The sequence below is a fragment of the Dermochelys coriacea genome, chromosome 6 (genome assembly GCF_009764565.3).
Source record: "Dermochelys coriacea isolate rDerCor1 chromosome 6, rDerCor1.pri.v4, whole genome shotgun sequence".
In the NCBI taxonomy this organism is placed as follows: domain Eukaryota; kingdom Metazoa; phylum Chordata; order Testudines; family Dermochelyidae; genus Dermochelys; species Dermochelys coriacea.
Window position 1 is genome coordinate 78,665,859 of NC_050073.1, and position 14,822 is coordinate 78,680,680.

The 14,822-nt window shown below is 41.5% G+C and overlaps 2 protein-coding genes across 14 annotated transcripts in view; one reads left to right on the plus strand and one right to left on the minus strand.

Annotated features, from left to right (window-relative positions):
• Window positions 1-7,029, minus strand: part of STRN3 (striatin 3) — a 98,797-nt gene extending 91,768 nt beyond the window's left edge. For all 7 annotated transcript variants that reach the window (XM_038404566.2, XM_038404565.2, XM_038404563.2 and 4 more), the window contains exon 1: window positions 6,493-7,029. In XM_038404566.2, coding sequence (XP_038260494.1) covers window positions 6,493-6,792 — 300 coding nt within the window. In that variant the 5' untranslated portion in view covers window positions 6,793-7,029. The remainder of the gene's footprint in view (window positions 1-6,492) is intronic.
• AP4S1 (adaptor related protein complex 4 subunit sigma 1) overlaps window positions 6,151-14,822 on the plus strand; it is a 41,733-nt gene continuing 33,061 nt past the window's right edge. For 3 of the 7 annotated variants that reach the window (XM_043516535.1, XM_043516539.1, XM_043516540.1), the window contains exon 1: window positions 7,085-7,218. The gene's annotated coding sequence lies outside the window, so the exon portion shown is untranslated. Of the gene's footprint in view, window positions 6,341-7,084; window positions 7,219-14,822 lie in introns of those variants that run through there. The other 4 variants (XM_043516538.1, XM_043516536.1, XM_038404568.2 and 1 more) reach the window with 4 other exon arrangements.

A 14,822-nucleotide genomic window follows, 5' to 3' on the forward strand; every position in this document is an offset into this window, starting at 1 on the left:
AGACAGTTTAGTTCTGCTGTATAAACAGAAATAGTAGCTAAAGAGCATCTCAATTATATTTCAAAAGCTTAAAGCATTTAAGTGCTATTTTATTGGTCAGTGATACTGCACCTTCTACATTCCTCACTACTTCCTGTATCTCCTATGTTGCCTCAAAAGAATGAAGTTATTCACTTGCCAAAAGGTATTAAAACAAATATTAAACACAGTAAGTGAAGATGTCTTCCCTACAAGATTTTTCTCTGACCATAAAAGGTACCAGCTTTCCTGATATCATCTCCTTGTTCAACTTTGTAACAGACCAGAGACAGGTGTGTGCAACAAATATTACAGCAAGTAATTATTGCCACACTTTGCAAATGTTGAAACATGCTGTTGCAATACTGGGTATCTGCACTCTGAAACTAAAAGTCATCCAACTCATCATATAAAATTTTACACACATACCCAGAATAGATTACCCAGAGTTTTTGGTTTTTTATTTATTTATTTTATATATACTTTATATATATATATATATTTATTTTACACACACACACACACACACACACACACACACACACACACACACACATTAGCAATTATTTAAAATGTTCATCTCTTAACTTGGTTAGAGTCCTGTCACAGTTTAAAAAAAAATATACATCTCATTGTTAGCGCATTAAAATTTCACAATGCAATCTTTATTAAGTTCCCAGCATTCATAATTTTATATCCCTTTCAGTAATGAATGCTTTTTTTTTGTTAAAAAGGTGCATCTATAACTGATTATATGCAAGCAAAATCCAATTTTCCTTTTAACCAACTTAGCAACCAAAATTGCATGCTACACAGCTGAAAAAATTAAAAAGATTATATTTCTGGGAACATTTGGTTATCATGTATCTGGATTTGTAAATGGATATTTTGCAACTAATGTATGAACTGAACTCAGTACTGCAAAAGTCATGTCAGAAAAGTAAGAAACACATTAACCAGAGCAATGGTTATCATTCTGGAGCACTGAACTGTACGCATTCTGATAAATAAGAGCATTTAGTGTATAAAATATTTCTCATTCATTCCTTATGCTTTATAAAACTATCAGAGGTACAGGCTATAATTAGTTGTATTTTTTTCTTATAAGATCTTAACTAAATTTGAAAATTAAAAGCCCAAGAGGAATTTAACTTAATATTTACAGTTGTATTGCTTTTTTTCCTTTCTAAAGTCAAATTGACTAACAATTAGACCCCAATTCTACATAAGCAGATCAGTGGGGCTCCACATGAATACAAGATTTGCAAGCTGATTTCAACAGGTGCCCATGTGGATCAGATTGCCTGACTACAGCCTTGGATTGTACATGTTTTTTTCATCCCTCTTCCCTATGACACAGCTTTGTCTCTCTTCACTCCCTGACCCTCATCTCCTTCAGATTATCTTTTCCCTCTCCAATATCTCCAACACTTAAATAAATACATAAAATAAAATAAAAATAAAAACCACTGGTTCTTAAGTGAAGGAGGGGACATATTCCCAGAGGCACAGATTTCTCATCTCAGACTTCTTCCATCCTCTGGTCAAGGGTTGGATATAACTCCATCTGCAGTCCATCAACACTAGTTAGCCAAAGGGGACTGAGTATAGTGCAAGAGATTGAACTTTGTCCCAACCTAATACCCATTTATATCAAATTCATTCTCTGGAAAGGGCAGAATTATATTTTTAATTACGGTCTATGGTTACAGCTGAAATTATATACTCCCCTCAACCCACAGCAGATGTCCAGTTAATAACACTGGGACATTTGCACACTGAAGACAGAATATGGTCCTTATATAGCAACTACTAACATAGTTAATGAAGCTACTGAGGTATTCAGGATACTTTTAGGATGAACTCCATTTCTCCCATTTACTTTGACATTTATACATGCAAGCACCCAACTTACATGTACAACTGCAGTTCCTCCATGCACAAATTAGATGTATAAATGCACACCTAAATTATCTGAAATTATAGCATTTAGACATTATTTATCAGTAAGCTTCAGAGTTAACTCTTCATTTAAATTAATCAGGTGGCTCAGTCCCCTCAGTGCTGTTTAATACTGAAGCCTGATCTACATTACAGAGTTAGGTGGACACAAGGCAGCTTACATTGACTTAACTATTGAAGGGTCTACATTAAAATTTCCTTCCCACCAACATAACTGCCCTGCTACACCGACTTAACTCCACCTCCACAAGAGGCGCAGTCAATGTTGATGTAGTTAGATCAATGCAGTCTCAGTGTAGACATTGTATTGCTTATAATCAACTGTTTCAGGCTTTCAAAAGCCATTCCATGATGCCCCACACTGACAGTATAACGAGTACAAGCGCTCCTGGTCAGATCGCACACTGCCAACACAAGGAGCAAAGCGCACACACTCACAAACAATGTAATTACTGCGGCAGCTGTATGCCGACGTAAGTTAGTTTGACTTAATTTTGTAGTATAGGCATGGCCTAAGAAAGTACAACAACGCTTCACCTCCAAAGAGTTGTGACCAAATACCAGAGAGTTATTGTATGAAATATAAGGACTGAAAACAATTTTTTAAAGTGAAAACTTTTATTCTAGAGAGCACTTATCCAGTAGTCATGCAGACCAAGTGGGCCAGAAGTTTTACATCTTCATATTAGATTAACAAAAAAGAGCGGGGTAGCACTGTTACTCTCTGTTTGCACATCCCCATTATCTGTCACTTGCAGAGCACCCTCAGCAGATGGGGAAGATCATCCCTTTGCCTCTATTTATACAACAAAACATGAAACAAAGAGCATACTAATTTCATTTTGTTGGTGAGAAAGTTCCTGGATTCCACAGAAAGACAAAGAATTACAGTAAATTCAACCAGCTACACAGGTAGTATGTTCCAATCTTATGGCGTCATTTGGTTTTAATTTATTTTTATAAAGTGCCATTTGCAAAGGATCACTAATATTAAGTTAATTGAAGTGGGAAGGAACCACTGAACTGAAAAACACTAAAAAAAAGTTAACAAAATGTACTATTGTGTGTGATTTCTTCTTCTTTACAACATTAGAGTGACTTGCATCTAAGAAATCCAATTCTTATGCTATATAGTTTCATATTACAATTATATACATGTATTTCATATTATTAAAATAACTGTTTCAACATCGACATATCAGACCTCAGTTCTCTAAAGAGTTCCTGAGTTTTATGTATGCGGAGTACTGTCATTGGCTTCTATGGGACTACTAACATGCGTAAGTATTTGCAGCGTTAGGGTTACTACGTGAGGGCTGTTTTCACTGCTTATGGCTTGACTTGAGTTATGACATTAGAATTACTATCCTCAGGTTCAGGCTATCTAAAATACTAAGCCACAGGATATATGCTCCCATATATATGATATCCAAAGATTCCTGTAGTGCTCATCAACATGACATCTAGAGATCAAACAAGTCAACAACAATACTGTATTTTCAGTCTGATATAGCTTTAAAAAATTTAGACCAGTTTTATATTTACTGTATGGTGTGATGTCAAGCTATAGTAACACAACATAGCTTTATAGAAGTAAAATGTTTTGAGACAATTTTAGTTGCTGAAATGCTGCAAACAACTATTTTATTAAAATATAAATATGAGCAGTGATGAAACACCAGAGGAAACCAGATGCATAGACAAGTGCCTTCTACTGAAAATGCCATGCAACTGACCCTAGATATTCTTACCTCAGGAAATGTAAGTCAGTGCCTCCAAACTGATTTTAGAAGCAACTAGATCACAAAAGCTGAATACAGTAAGATGACAGTAAGTGATATAAATAGTGGAACATTTTCAATTGGACAGTAATACAACCAAACCAAAACAGTACTAAATATATGATGTTCTCTTTACTGAGAAGACTGATGATATGACAAACTGCCCAAGCTTGGATACCCTGGTCTCTTTTGACGATTAAACGCTTTATATAATCACAAGTAGGAAATTTCTGTTGTGATTTATAGTATTGTGAGTTTATGTAATACTTTATGACACAGTGTTCCAAAACAGTGAATGCACTCAATCACTGTTGTTTACAGGATATAATTAGATGTGCATGATATATTTTTGTGGGCATATAAAAGTTTGCCACACCATTCTCTGAATTGTAATAAGAACATAAGAATGGCTCTACTGCATCAGACCAAAGGTCCATCTAGCCCAATATCCTGTCTTCCAACAGTGACCAGTGCCAGGTGCCCAAGGGGGAATTAACAGTACAGCTAATCAAGTGATCCATCCCCGTCACTCATTCCCAGCTTCTGACAAACAGAGGCTAGGGATATCATTCCTACCTATCCTGGCTAATAGCCATTGATGGACCTATCCTCCATGAATTTATCTTTATTTTTTTAACCCTGTTATGGTCTTGGTCTTCACAATATCGTCTGGCAAGGAGTTCCACAGGTTGACTGTGTGTTGTGTGAAGAAATACTTCCTTTTATTTGTTTTAAACCTGCTGCCTTTTAATTTCATTTGATGACTCCTAGTTCTTGTGTTACGAGGAGGAGTAAATAACACTTTCTTATTTATGTTCTCTACACCAGTCATGTTCTTACAGACCTCAATCATCTCCCCTTAGCAGTCTCTTTTCCAAGCTGAAAAGTTCCAGTCTTATTAATCTCTCCTCATATGGAACCCGTTCCATATCCCTAATCATTTTTTGTTGCCCTTTTCTGAACCTTTTCCAATTCCAATATTTTTTGAGATGGGGCAACCAGATCTGCACACAGTATTCAAGACGTGGGCGTACCATGGATTTATATAGAGGCAACATGATATTTTCTGTTCTATTGTCTATCCCTTTCTTAATTATTCCCAGCATTCTGTTTGCTTTTTTGACGGCTGCTGCACATTGAGTGGATGTTTTCAGAAAACTATCCACAATGACTCCAAGATCTCTTTCTTGAGTGGTAACGGCTAATTTAGACCGCATCATTCTATATGTATAGTTGGGATTATGCTTTCCAATGTGCATTACTTTGCATTTAACAACTTTCAATTTCATCTGCCATTTTGTTGCCTAGTCACCCAGTTCTGAGAGCTCCTTTTGTAGGTCTTTGCAATCTGCCTGAGTCTTCACTATCTTTAGTAATTTTGTATCATCTGCAAATTTTGCCACCTCACCGTTTACCCCTTTTTCCAGATGATTTATGAGTATGTTGAATAGGACTGGTCCCAGAACAGATCCATGGGGACACCACCATTTACCTCTCTCCATTCAGAGAGCTGATCATTTATACCTACCCTTTGTTTCCTATCTTTTAACCAGTTACCAATCCATGAGAGCACCTTCCCTCTTATCCTGTGGCAGCTTACCTTGCGTAAGAGCCTTTGATGAGGGACCTTGTCAAAGGCTTTCTGAAAAATAAGTACACTATATCTACTGGATCCCGTTGGTCAGCATGCTTGTTGACCCCCTCAACATTTTATCCTATATAAAATGATTGATTATTCAACTATACATGTATTCATTTATATACAAGTGTCCCAATTATAGCACACAACCTAGTTCTGAATATTTTTTTAACATAGGTACTTAGTTACATCTGTATGTAGGAATAAAACTGTACCTATTACTTAAGTTACTCAAAGCAGGAAAGATTTACCACAAACTCTATTGGAATGAGAATCAAACACCATACCAGCACCCACTTTGAAAGATTTGTTCAGTTTCTTATCTTTTACTCATGATAAACACACACCTACAACTACACCTTTTAAGGCGGTGCTAGTCCCGACTGACCTCAGCTGTTTGGTGGATAGCGTCTCCAAGGGTTGGGAAGACCAGACTTATCCCATGCCTCAGCCACTGGGAAGCTCCCTTACTTAGGCCCTGGCCCGAGTCTCCCCCTTTCCGGGGAGATAGGATTCCCAGCACCTTACTGCCAGGGGTTTGGGGGAGGGTTGAGCTCTCGCAGGCTTGGGGGCTCTTGCTCCCAATGACCCGCAGCCAGAGCTGGAGAGACAGCCGGCCCCGAGGGGCAGGCCCTGGCAGCCCCCGGCAGCCTGCGTTCGGGAAGGTTATTGCAGCTGTCAGAGCGCGTCCTCCTCTCCCCGGGAACGCCAGTGCCCCTGCGGGGAGGCAGCGCCCGGTCGCCACCGGGACCGGCGAGCTGAGTGTGGGGGGAGGCCTGCAGAGCGCGGTTGGCTCCGGAACCAAGAGCCCAGGCGGGCGCCATACTAGAAACTAAAATGGCTGCCCCGGGGAAAGGAGCTCAGCTCGGGCCGTGAGGGGCTGCGCCTCCACCCGCCTCACCGACGAGGGACGTCGCCTCGCCCGGCACACCTCGGACAGGTACCGTCCCGCGCAGGCGGCCTCGGGGCCTGGCAAGCTCCATTGACCAGGGCCCCGCAACCTCTCCCACACCTAGAGCTCGGCCCATTCGTTCCCCGCCCCTGGAGCCCAGCCCCCCGCGTCGCTGGAGCCGGTCCCACCGCGGAGCCTACCTGGAGCTCGGCCCGCTCCACCTCCCAGTGCGCCCTCTCCATCTCGAAGCGGGCCCACTCATGCTGGATGTAGTGCAGGATCCCCGGGATGGTGTAGTGCTGGGGCCGGGACAGCTCCGCGCGGTCCCCCGCGTCCTGACCCGCCGCGGCCGCCGGGACCTGAGGCTGCTGCCCGCCTCCGGCCCCCACGCAGCCCGCGCCAGGCTGCACATTCATATTCCCCCCTGGCTGCGGCGGCGGCGGCTGCTGCGGTCTCGGAGCGGCCGCCATCCCGCCTCCGACTCCGGGGTGCTCGTCCATTGTCTGCGGGGAGCCCTCCTCCTCCTCCTCGTCGTCGTCCCGCTTGGGGCAGGGGCGTGGGGCAGCGGCGCTGGCTGGGGAGAGGAGGAGGGGGCGGGACGGGCCCGGGGAGGAGGGGGAGGCTGCGCCGAGCAGTATCCGGGTGTCAGAGCAGCGCCGAGCCGCCGCCGGCCGCCATTACAGTCTCCGATCCATCTCACACCCACCCACGGCGGGGGGGAGAAGCAGGGAGCCGCGCGGGGCGTGCCGGGAAACAAGCTCCCTCCCGGCCGAGCCCGCTGACGTGCGCATGCGCACCGGAGCGGGGGGTAGCCGGGGACCCGGGCTGGGAGGTGCTGCAGCTGGGGGTGTCTGTCGGTCTGTCTGTCTCGCCCCGGCCCCGCCCAGAGAGTAGGGGGCCAGGGGCAGCGCCGCTCCTAGTACTGGGTAAGTGACATCATAATAACAGGGGCTGCTGGTGCACAGTCGCTAGGCCGGTAGTTGGTGGTGCTGCTTCGTCCGGCCTGATTCAGCGTCAGGGGGTCCCCTGCTCCCATCCGCTCGGGGGCTGCGATCCGCTCTGTCCAGGCGTGGCCGGGGCGGGGCTTGTTTAAAAGACGTGCCAGCAGCCTCTTGTGGGGCGGGGGCAGGGGCTCTGCCTGCCCCCCAACCCACCCACGTGGGCACGGGGCGCCCCTGCGGTTTGTCGGGTTAAAACGGTCTCTCGGCTCACAGGCTCCGCCAGCCGCAAATTCCGCACATTGCTGCCGCATTCTTCCCATGTTTACAGCCAGTGTTGGGGCCTCCGAGCAGGCCCGTTTCCCTCCGGGGGGGGGGGGGGGCGGCGGCGGCTCTGGCTTTGCCGTTCCTCCTCACCTTTCTGTATCGTCACCCAGAGGGGGCGAAGGAACACGTGTATTCAGGCTCGTGTCCCCTTGAAACGGAGAGCAAAAGAAAGAAACTAGGCAGGTAAAATGTAGTGCGAGTGCAGGGAAGAAGTTTGTGACAGGACCGGAATCCCCCTGTAGCCAAGGGAAACTGTGGGAACTCCTCACTTGGACTGGTTAAAACTGGACGGTTAGAGAGGCAAAGTAGGTGAGGTAATATCTTTTATTGGACCCACTTCTGTTAGTGAGAGAGACACGTTTTCCAGCTTACACAGAGCTCTTCTTCAGGTCTGGGACACTTAGTAGCATAGCTAGTTTCAGAGTAGCAGCCGTGTTAGTCTGTATTCGCAAAAAGAAAAGGAGGACTTGCGGGACCTTAGAGACTAACAAATTTATTAGAGCATAAGCTTTCGTGAGCTACAGCTCACTTCATCGGATGCATTTGGTGGAAAAAACAGAGGAGAGATTTATATACACACACAGAGAGAACATGAAACAATGGGTTTATCATACACACTGTAAGGAGAGTGATCACTTAAGATAAGCCATCACCAGCAGCAGGGGGGGGGGGAAAGGAGGAAAACCTTTCATGGTGACAAGCAAGGTAGGCTAATTCCAGCAGTTAACAAGAATATCAGAGGAACAGTGGGGGGGTGGGGTGGGAGGGAGAAATACCATGGGGAAATAGTTTTACTTTGTGTAATGACTCATCCATTCCCAGTCTCTATTCAAGCCTAAATTAATTGTATCCAGTTTGCAAATTAATTCCAATTCAGCAGTCTCTCGTTGGAGTCTGTTTTTGAAGCTTTTTTGTTGAAGTATAGCCACTCTTAGGTCTGTGATCGAGTGACCAGAGAGATTGAAGTGTTCTCCAACTGGTTTTTGAATGTTATAATTCTTGACGTCTGATTTGTGTCCATTCATTCTAGCATAGCTAGGATGACCAGATGGCCTGAATTTATAGGGACAGTCTTAATATTCAGAACTTTGTGTTCTATAGGCACCAATAACCCTTCACCACCATCCTGATTTTTCACACTTGCTTTCTGATCACCCTTGTCATGGGTAAATACAAGATGAAACCTACTGTTTAGCATAAGTAGTTAATACATATTTCAAGGGACCATTCAAGCTTATCTTTTTCACCAACAGAAGTTGGTCCAATAAAAGATATTTGTCTCTCTAATATCCTAGGACCACCCTGGCTTACAACAACACTACCTAAAACTGGACCAGACCTAACTGTAGCAAAGAGCAGCTACATAGTCTTATTAGCCCTCTTTCTTATAAGGAATAATACAAAGCAAACATGGCCCAAAATATAGGCTCTTTGGAAATAAACTTTTACAAAACAAAAGGGCACTAGAAATGTGATTTTTAATAGCAATGGAAACAGGGGTGAGGTGTTTTTTTGTGCCGGGGGGGGTAAGTAAAAACATGCCCTGCTAAATATGAAACTCAAACATTGCAGTATTCTGCTAGTACATGAGAACTCAAATTGAAGTTACTTGAAACTGACTAGTGACAGAAGTGAAAATTTCAGAGTAGCAGCCGTGTTAGTCTGTATTCGTAAAAAGAAAAGGAGTACTTGTGGCACCTTAGAGACTAACAAATTTATTTGAGCATAAGCTTTCATGAGCATTCAGTGGAAAATACAGTGGGGAGATTTATATACATAAATCTATACCGGAAACCTACTGACCGCTATTCCTACCTATATGCCTCCAGCTTTCATCCAGACCACACCACACGATCCATTGTCTACAGCCAAGCTCTACGATACAACCGCATTTGCTCCAACCCCTCAGACAGAGACAAAACACCTACAAGATCTCTATCAAGATTCTTACAACTACAATACCCACCTGCTGAAGTGAAGAAACAGATTGACAGAGCCAGAAGAGTACCCAGAAGTCACCTACGACGGGACAGGCCCAACAAAGAAAATAACAGAACGCCACTAGCCATCAGCTTCAGCCCCCAACTAAAATCTCTCCAACGCATCATCAAGGATCTGCAACCTATCCTGAAGGACGACCCATCACTCTCACAGATCTTGGGAAACAAGCCAGTCCTTGCTTACAGACAGCCCCCCAACCTGAAGCAAATACTCACCAGCAACCACACACCACACAACAGAACCACTAACCCAGGAACCTATCCTTGCAACAAAGCCTGTTGCAAACTCTGTCCACATATCTATTCAGGGGACACCATCATAGGGCCTAATCACATCAGCCACAATATCAGAGGCTTGTTCACCTGCACATCTACCAATGTGATATATGCCATCATGTGCCAGCAATGCCCCTCTGCCATGTACATTGGTCAAACTGGACAGTCTCTATGTAAAAGAATAAATGTACACAAATCAGATGTCAAGAAATATAACATTCAAAAACCTGTTGGAGAACACTTCAATCTCTCTGGTCACTTGATTACAGACCTAAAAGTGTCAATACTTCAGCAAAAAAAACTTCAGAAACAGACTCCAACGAGAGACTGCTGAATTGGAATTAATTTGCAAACTGGATAGAATAGAGACTGCAAGCTTGAATAGAGAGTGGGAGTGGATTAGTCATTACATAAAGTAAAACTATTTCCCCATGTTTATCCTCACCCCCCACTGTTCCTCAGACATTCTTGTCAACTGCTGGAAATGGCCCACCTTGATTATCACTACAAAAGGTTCCCCCACACTCTCCTGCTGGTAATAGCTCACCTTAAGTGATCATTCTGGTTACAGTGTGTATGGTAACACCCATTGTTTCATGTTCTCTATGTATATAAATCTCCCCATTGTATTTTCCACTGAATGCATCCGATGAAGTGAGCTGTAGCTCACGAAAGCTTATGCTCAGATAAATTTGTTAGTCTCTAAGGTGCCACAAGTACTCCTTTTCTTTTTGCAGAAGTGAAAGTGTGTATTGTATTTCATTCTTAGCTGAAATAAAAAAAACTGATTTACTTTTCAATAATTTTGCAGTTATTTCTCTTAACAATATAAGCTGCTATTTGTCTTGTAAATAAGGAGATTATTTCTTTTGAATATGCTTTTTAAACAGACAGTGAAACCTCTATGAAATTTTACATACCTGCCACATATCATTCATGAAGGGACAAACTGATTATGAATTAGTTTTAAGGCAACTTTTTAAAATATCTTAATGATTAAGGATTTCTGCAATGTGATTAAATGAGGCAGTTATTTGTTATTTATCATCTAGTTCATTCAGAACTCCGATGAAGTGAGCTGTAGCTCACGAAAGCTTATGCTCAAATAAATTTGTTAGCCTCTAAGGTGCCACAAGTACTCCTTTTATTTCTTCACACTAAGGAAATCTTGAAAAAATTACCTACTTGCTACAACTAGTTTAGTTTCACCAGTGGTAGTAACATTCAGAGCTTTACTGTAAATAAGGCCAAATTGTCACAGCCTCACTGCTCTGAAATTCAGCAATTATGTTGATTAAAATCCCTTTAGGTTTATGTAACTATCCTGTCCTACTTGACAACTCATTGTATGTCACCCATAATTAAGCAAGGTCAGGTGTTCCTTCCACCCTCCCTACATAAACAATACTTTCTTTAACATTTTCCATCAGTAGATGATTTGGAATTGGATCTGTGGCTCAAACTGGACAATTTTTTATTTATTTTTTTATTGTATTCATCTGCTTCCCGGCCTGCCTCCTCTGATCCTCCAGTATTGACCTCCTCTCTCTCACCCTTGATGACTCTTCCTAGTTGGATGTTCAAATTTCGGTTGTTTTGCTAATTCCTTTCTGGAATGCCTTCCTCAGCCATTGAGTCACTTTCTCTTAAAGCTTCACCTTAAAACCTTCATGGTTACTTTAACCTGTATTAAACCCAGCTTTCCATATTAGTAGATTTTTCAATTCTTCCCTGACTGTAGTTATTAATCTGCAAGAACACATATTTAGCCAAGTCAGCCTTTTTCTCTTATTCAGCTCCATCTTTATGTGATGTTTTCCCCTTGCACGTCCCTGGATCAGACTGTGTTATCTGATATCTTTCTGTATGTCATCATAAAGCATTTTGTGGTACTACATGTGAAGGGCCTACTATAAAAAAAAAGTATTAACAAGATCATTTTAAAGAATTAATCTCCATGTTTAATAACTGAAACGAGTGGAAGACAGTAAGAGTTCAAACAAATTTCACTAGTTATCAATATCCAGTGACGAGTGGGAAAGATAGTTGCTCTTAAAAATATGATTGACTCTTTGGCAACGTCAGTACATAATTTTGAGATCCTGTGGTTTCACTGTTGTTTCAATAGACATGCAGTGCTCCTTGGCAGTTAAGAAGCTGGGATAAACTTTTTGTTCCTTGTTCCTTCCCTGATTTCCCTATATTAGTAGGGACTTTTGGAGTTTGGGATTTTCTTGCAAGTACTTGGTCCTCAAGTTGAAGGCCATGTCTTCTCCACCTAAGGCTACATAGAACTTACTCCAGCACCACAGCTTTTGTATTTCACATAAGAGTAGATGAGGATGGTGACTATGTCAAAAATTACTATTATTGATAAATATTAATAATGGTGCATGATGCTTTACAGAGACTTGATAACAAAGTCCTACTCCCGGGTCAGATTCAAGACTTGCAGAAAAAGGGGAGATTTATGTGAGCTCTCCTTCCTCACTGTACACTTTTCTTTATTTTGGTAATAAGATCATAGCCACATGGTCTGATTTCCAAAGAGTTCTCAATATAAAGTCATTTGTACATCAAACTTATTTGCTCTCACCATTTAATTTGCTTATATCTTCCAGATTCTCACCTTGGCTCAAGCCATTTTTGACCTTTTTTCTTCATCTGTTCCCCCCCACCACCCCCATCCTTACCTCTTATTCATCTAGACACTCCTTTATTTCACTTCACACCAGTTCCATTTCCAACTTTCCTCTTGCTGATTTGGTCCCCAAATTATCATGCATGAGTGTATATGCTCACAAAGTACATAATGAAAACACAGCCCTCACTCCAAAACACCATATAACTATGTATTTTAAAAAATGGGAGCTGGGCAAACCAACAAGACGTGTATTTTGTGACTTGTGTTCCTAAATGAGTTAGGCACTTTGGCAAATCTCATCCTTAGGCAACTAAATATGGATTTAAGAGCCAAACTTTAGATTTCTATTTTTGAAAAATGTTGGTCTTTTTTAGTTATATACATAATGGGTTAATAGGATTTTTAACGTACCCGTCATAAACCATGGCAACAATCTCCCATACGGATATTCAGTATACGCCTATATAATGGAAATCAAGCGATATGCAAATAGTAAAACACAAGAAGATCTTGGAGAAGAACTAGCAGAGATTCAGAATGTAAATTTGAGGACCATATAGTGCAAGTACAATGGAAAAAGAAATTCTAAAGTGTTGCCCACTTCTCATTACTGTAATTGCCCACAGCAAAGAGAATTACAGCATATTATAGAGGTCTAGGAGTACGCCAAGTCATTTGAATAACTTACTGTAACCCCCAAACCACATACAAATAAAGGAGGATGAAAACACAGCCCTGGGCAAATTGAGAATTATTTAAAAGCCTCAAAATCTATGCTTATTCCAGGATTTTCTTTTGTTAGATAACGTGAGGCAGTGACTGAGTGTGACCTATTGCTAGATTGATAGTTAGACACAGAACAGCCAAATTTGAGTGTAATTCATTGATAAAAGTACTTACCATGCCAGAATCCCAAATGGACAAGGGATGGAAAAGGAGGTTCAAAAATAAGCAATACTGGAGCAAAACACACTAATTAGAAAATGTGTCTAAAAGTGGAAATTTCCATTAGGTTTTCAAATTGGCATTTTACATATATGTTGTGCCCCTTTAAGGTGATTAATCGGTCCATGAAAGCAGCAACAGGTAAAAAAAAAATTAATTGTGGAGAGCCTATCAGGTAAATTGTCACATCAGCAGTAATATATTATACAGGAGCCTGCAGTGATGTATCAATGCATCTTGTATCAGCCAGTGGTATCCCCCAATGCTGTTTTGGGGGAAGAGAGAGGAAATATTGTATTTCATAAATACAGTTCTTCACCTGAATAGAATCTCAATAATTTATTGCTTTTGTTTTAAGGTATGTTAACTTATGCTTCAAAGTAAGAACCTTTACCAAAAATTTTAATATTAGCATAACTTTGAGTAGTGTAAAACTAAAAACTAAAGACCATGAGTCTATGTATTAAAGCTAAAGCATGTTTAGTTGAACAAGTAAGGGATAGACTTACAATTCTAACATTTATTTTTAATTTTTTGCGAAGTAGTCTGATAATGAAGCATTCATGGAGTCTCTTATTTCATAGATTAGTATTTTCTTACTCACATTTTAAGTGTAAGCCCTAAAGTATTGCAAAAAAACCCCTTTGTTTTAGAATGTGAAATAACTAAAGTGATCCCGGGCATGAGGGCAGCCAAACAGGCCACCAGCTTCAGGTTACATACAGACATCTGATTTGAATAAAAATGACATTAACACATAGAGACTTCCCTGAGGCAGCCTCAGGCTGTGTTCAGTTTTTGCATTTTATTTATTAGAAGTACCAAAGGATATTGGTGAGATATTTGACAAAATAAATTGTAGACAAGTTTTTGCTTCTAGTGAATAACGGGTGTTTGAAGATAATGTACATGTGTTAAAATACATACTTTAGTGCATGGGAAAGGTACTGGGGTTGGTAGCTCTGGTGATTTAAGTCCTTCTGTGGATACACAGAACAGATACAATTCATGAAACCATAGTGCTGGCTTTGCCCTTCCAATATGTCTCAACTATTATCTAGAGAGACCATCTTTAGTTTTCTGTGTTAACCACGGACCTGGACTGAGTTGAGGCCAAGGTTTTGCAGTGCTCCATGGGTTCCATGCCCTACTGGTCTTGCACTTGGAGTCACTTGTAATACCTCTTAGATAATATATCCAAGAGATGCTCTACAAGGCTGTACTCTTAAACAGAGTGTAACACAGAGTACTTAGATTACTGCATTTACAGTAATTTATTTACTGTATACATCCCACTGTGTTATATCAAAAGGCATACTGCAGAGGAAATACAGAAGGGAATTAAGGTATCCTCCTTATTAAATCATTGATGAAGATAATTTATTTTAAGGGAAAGGTTA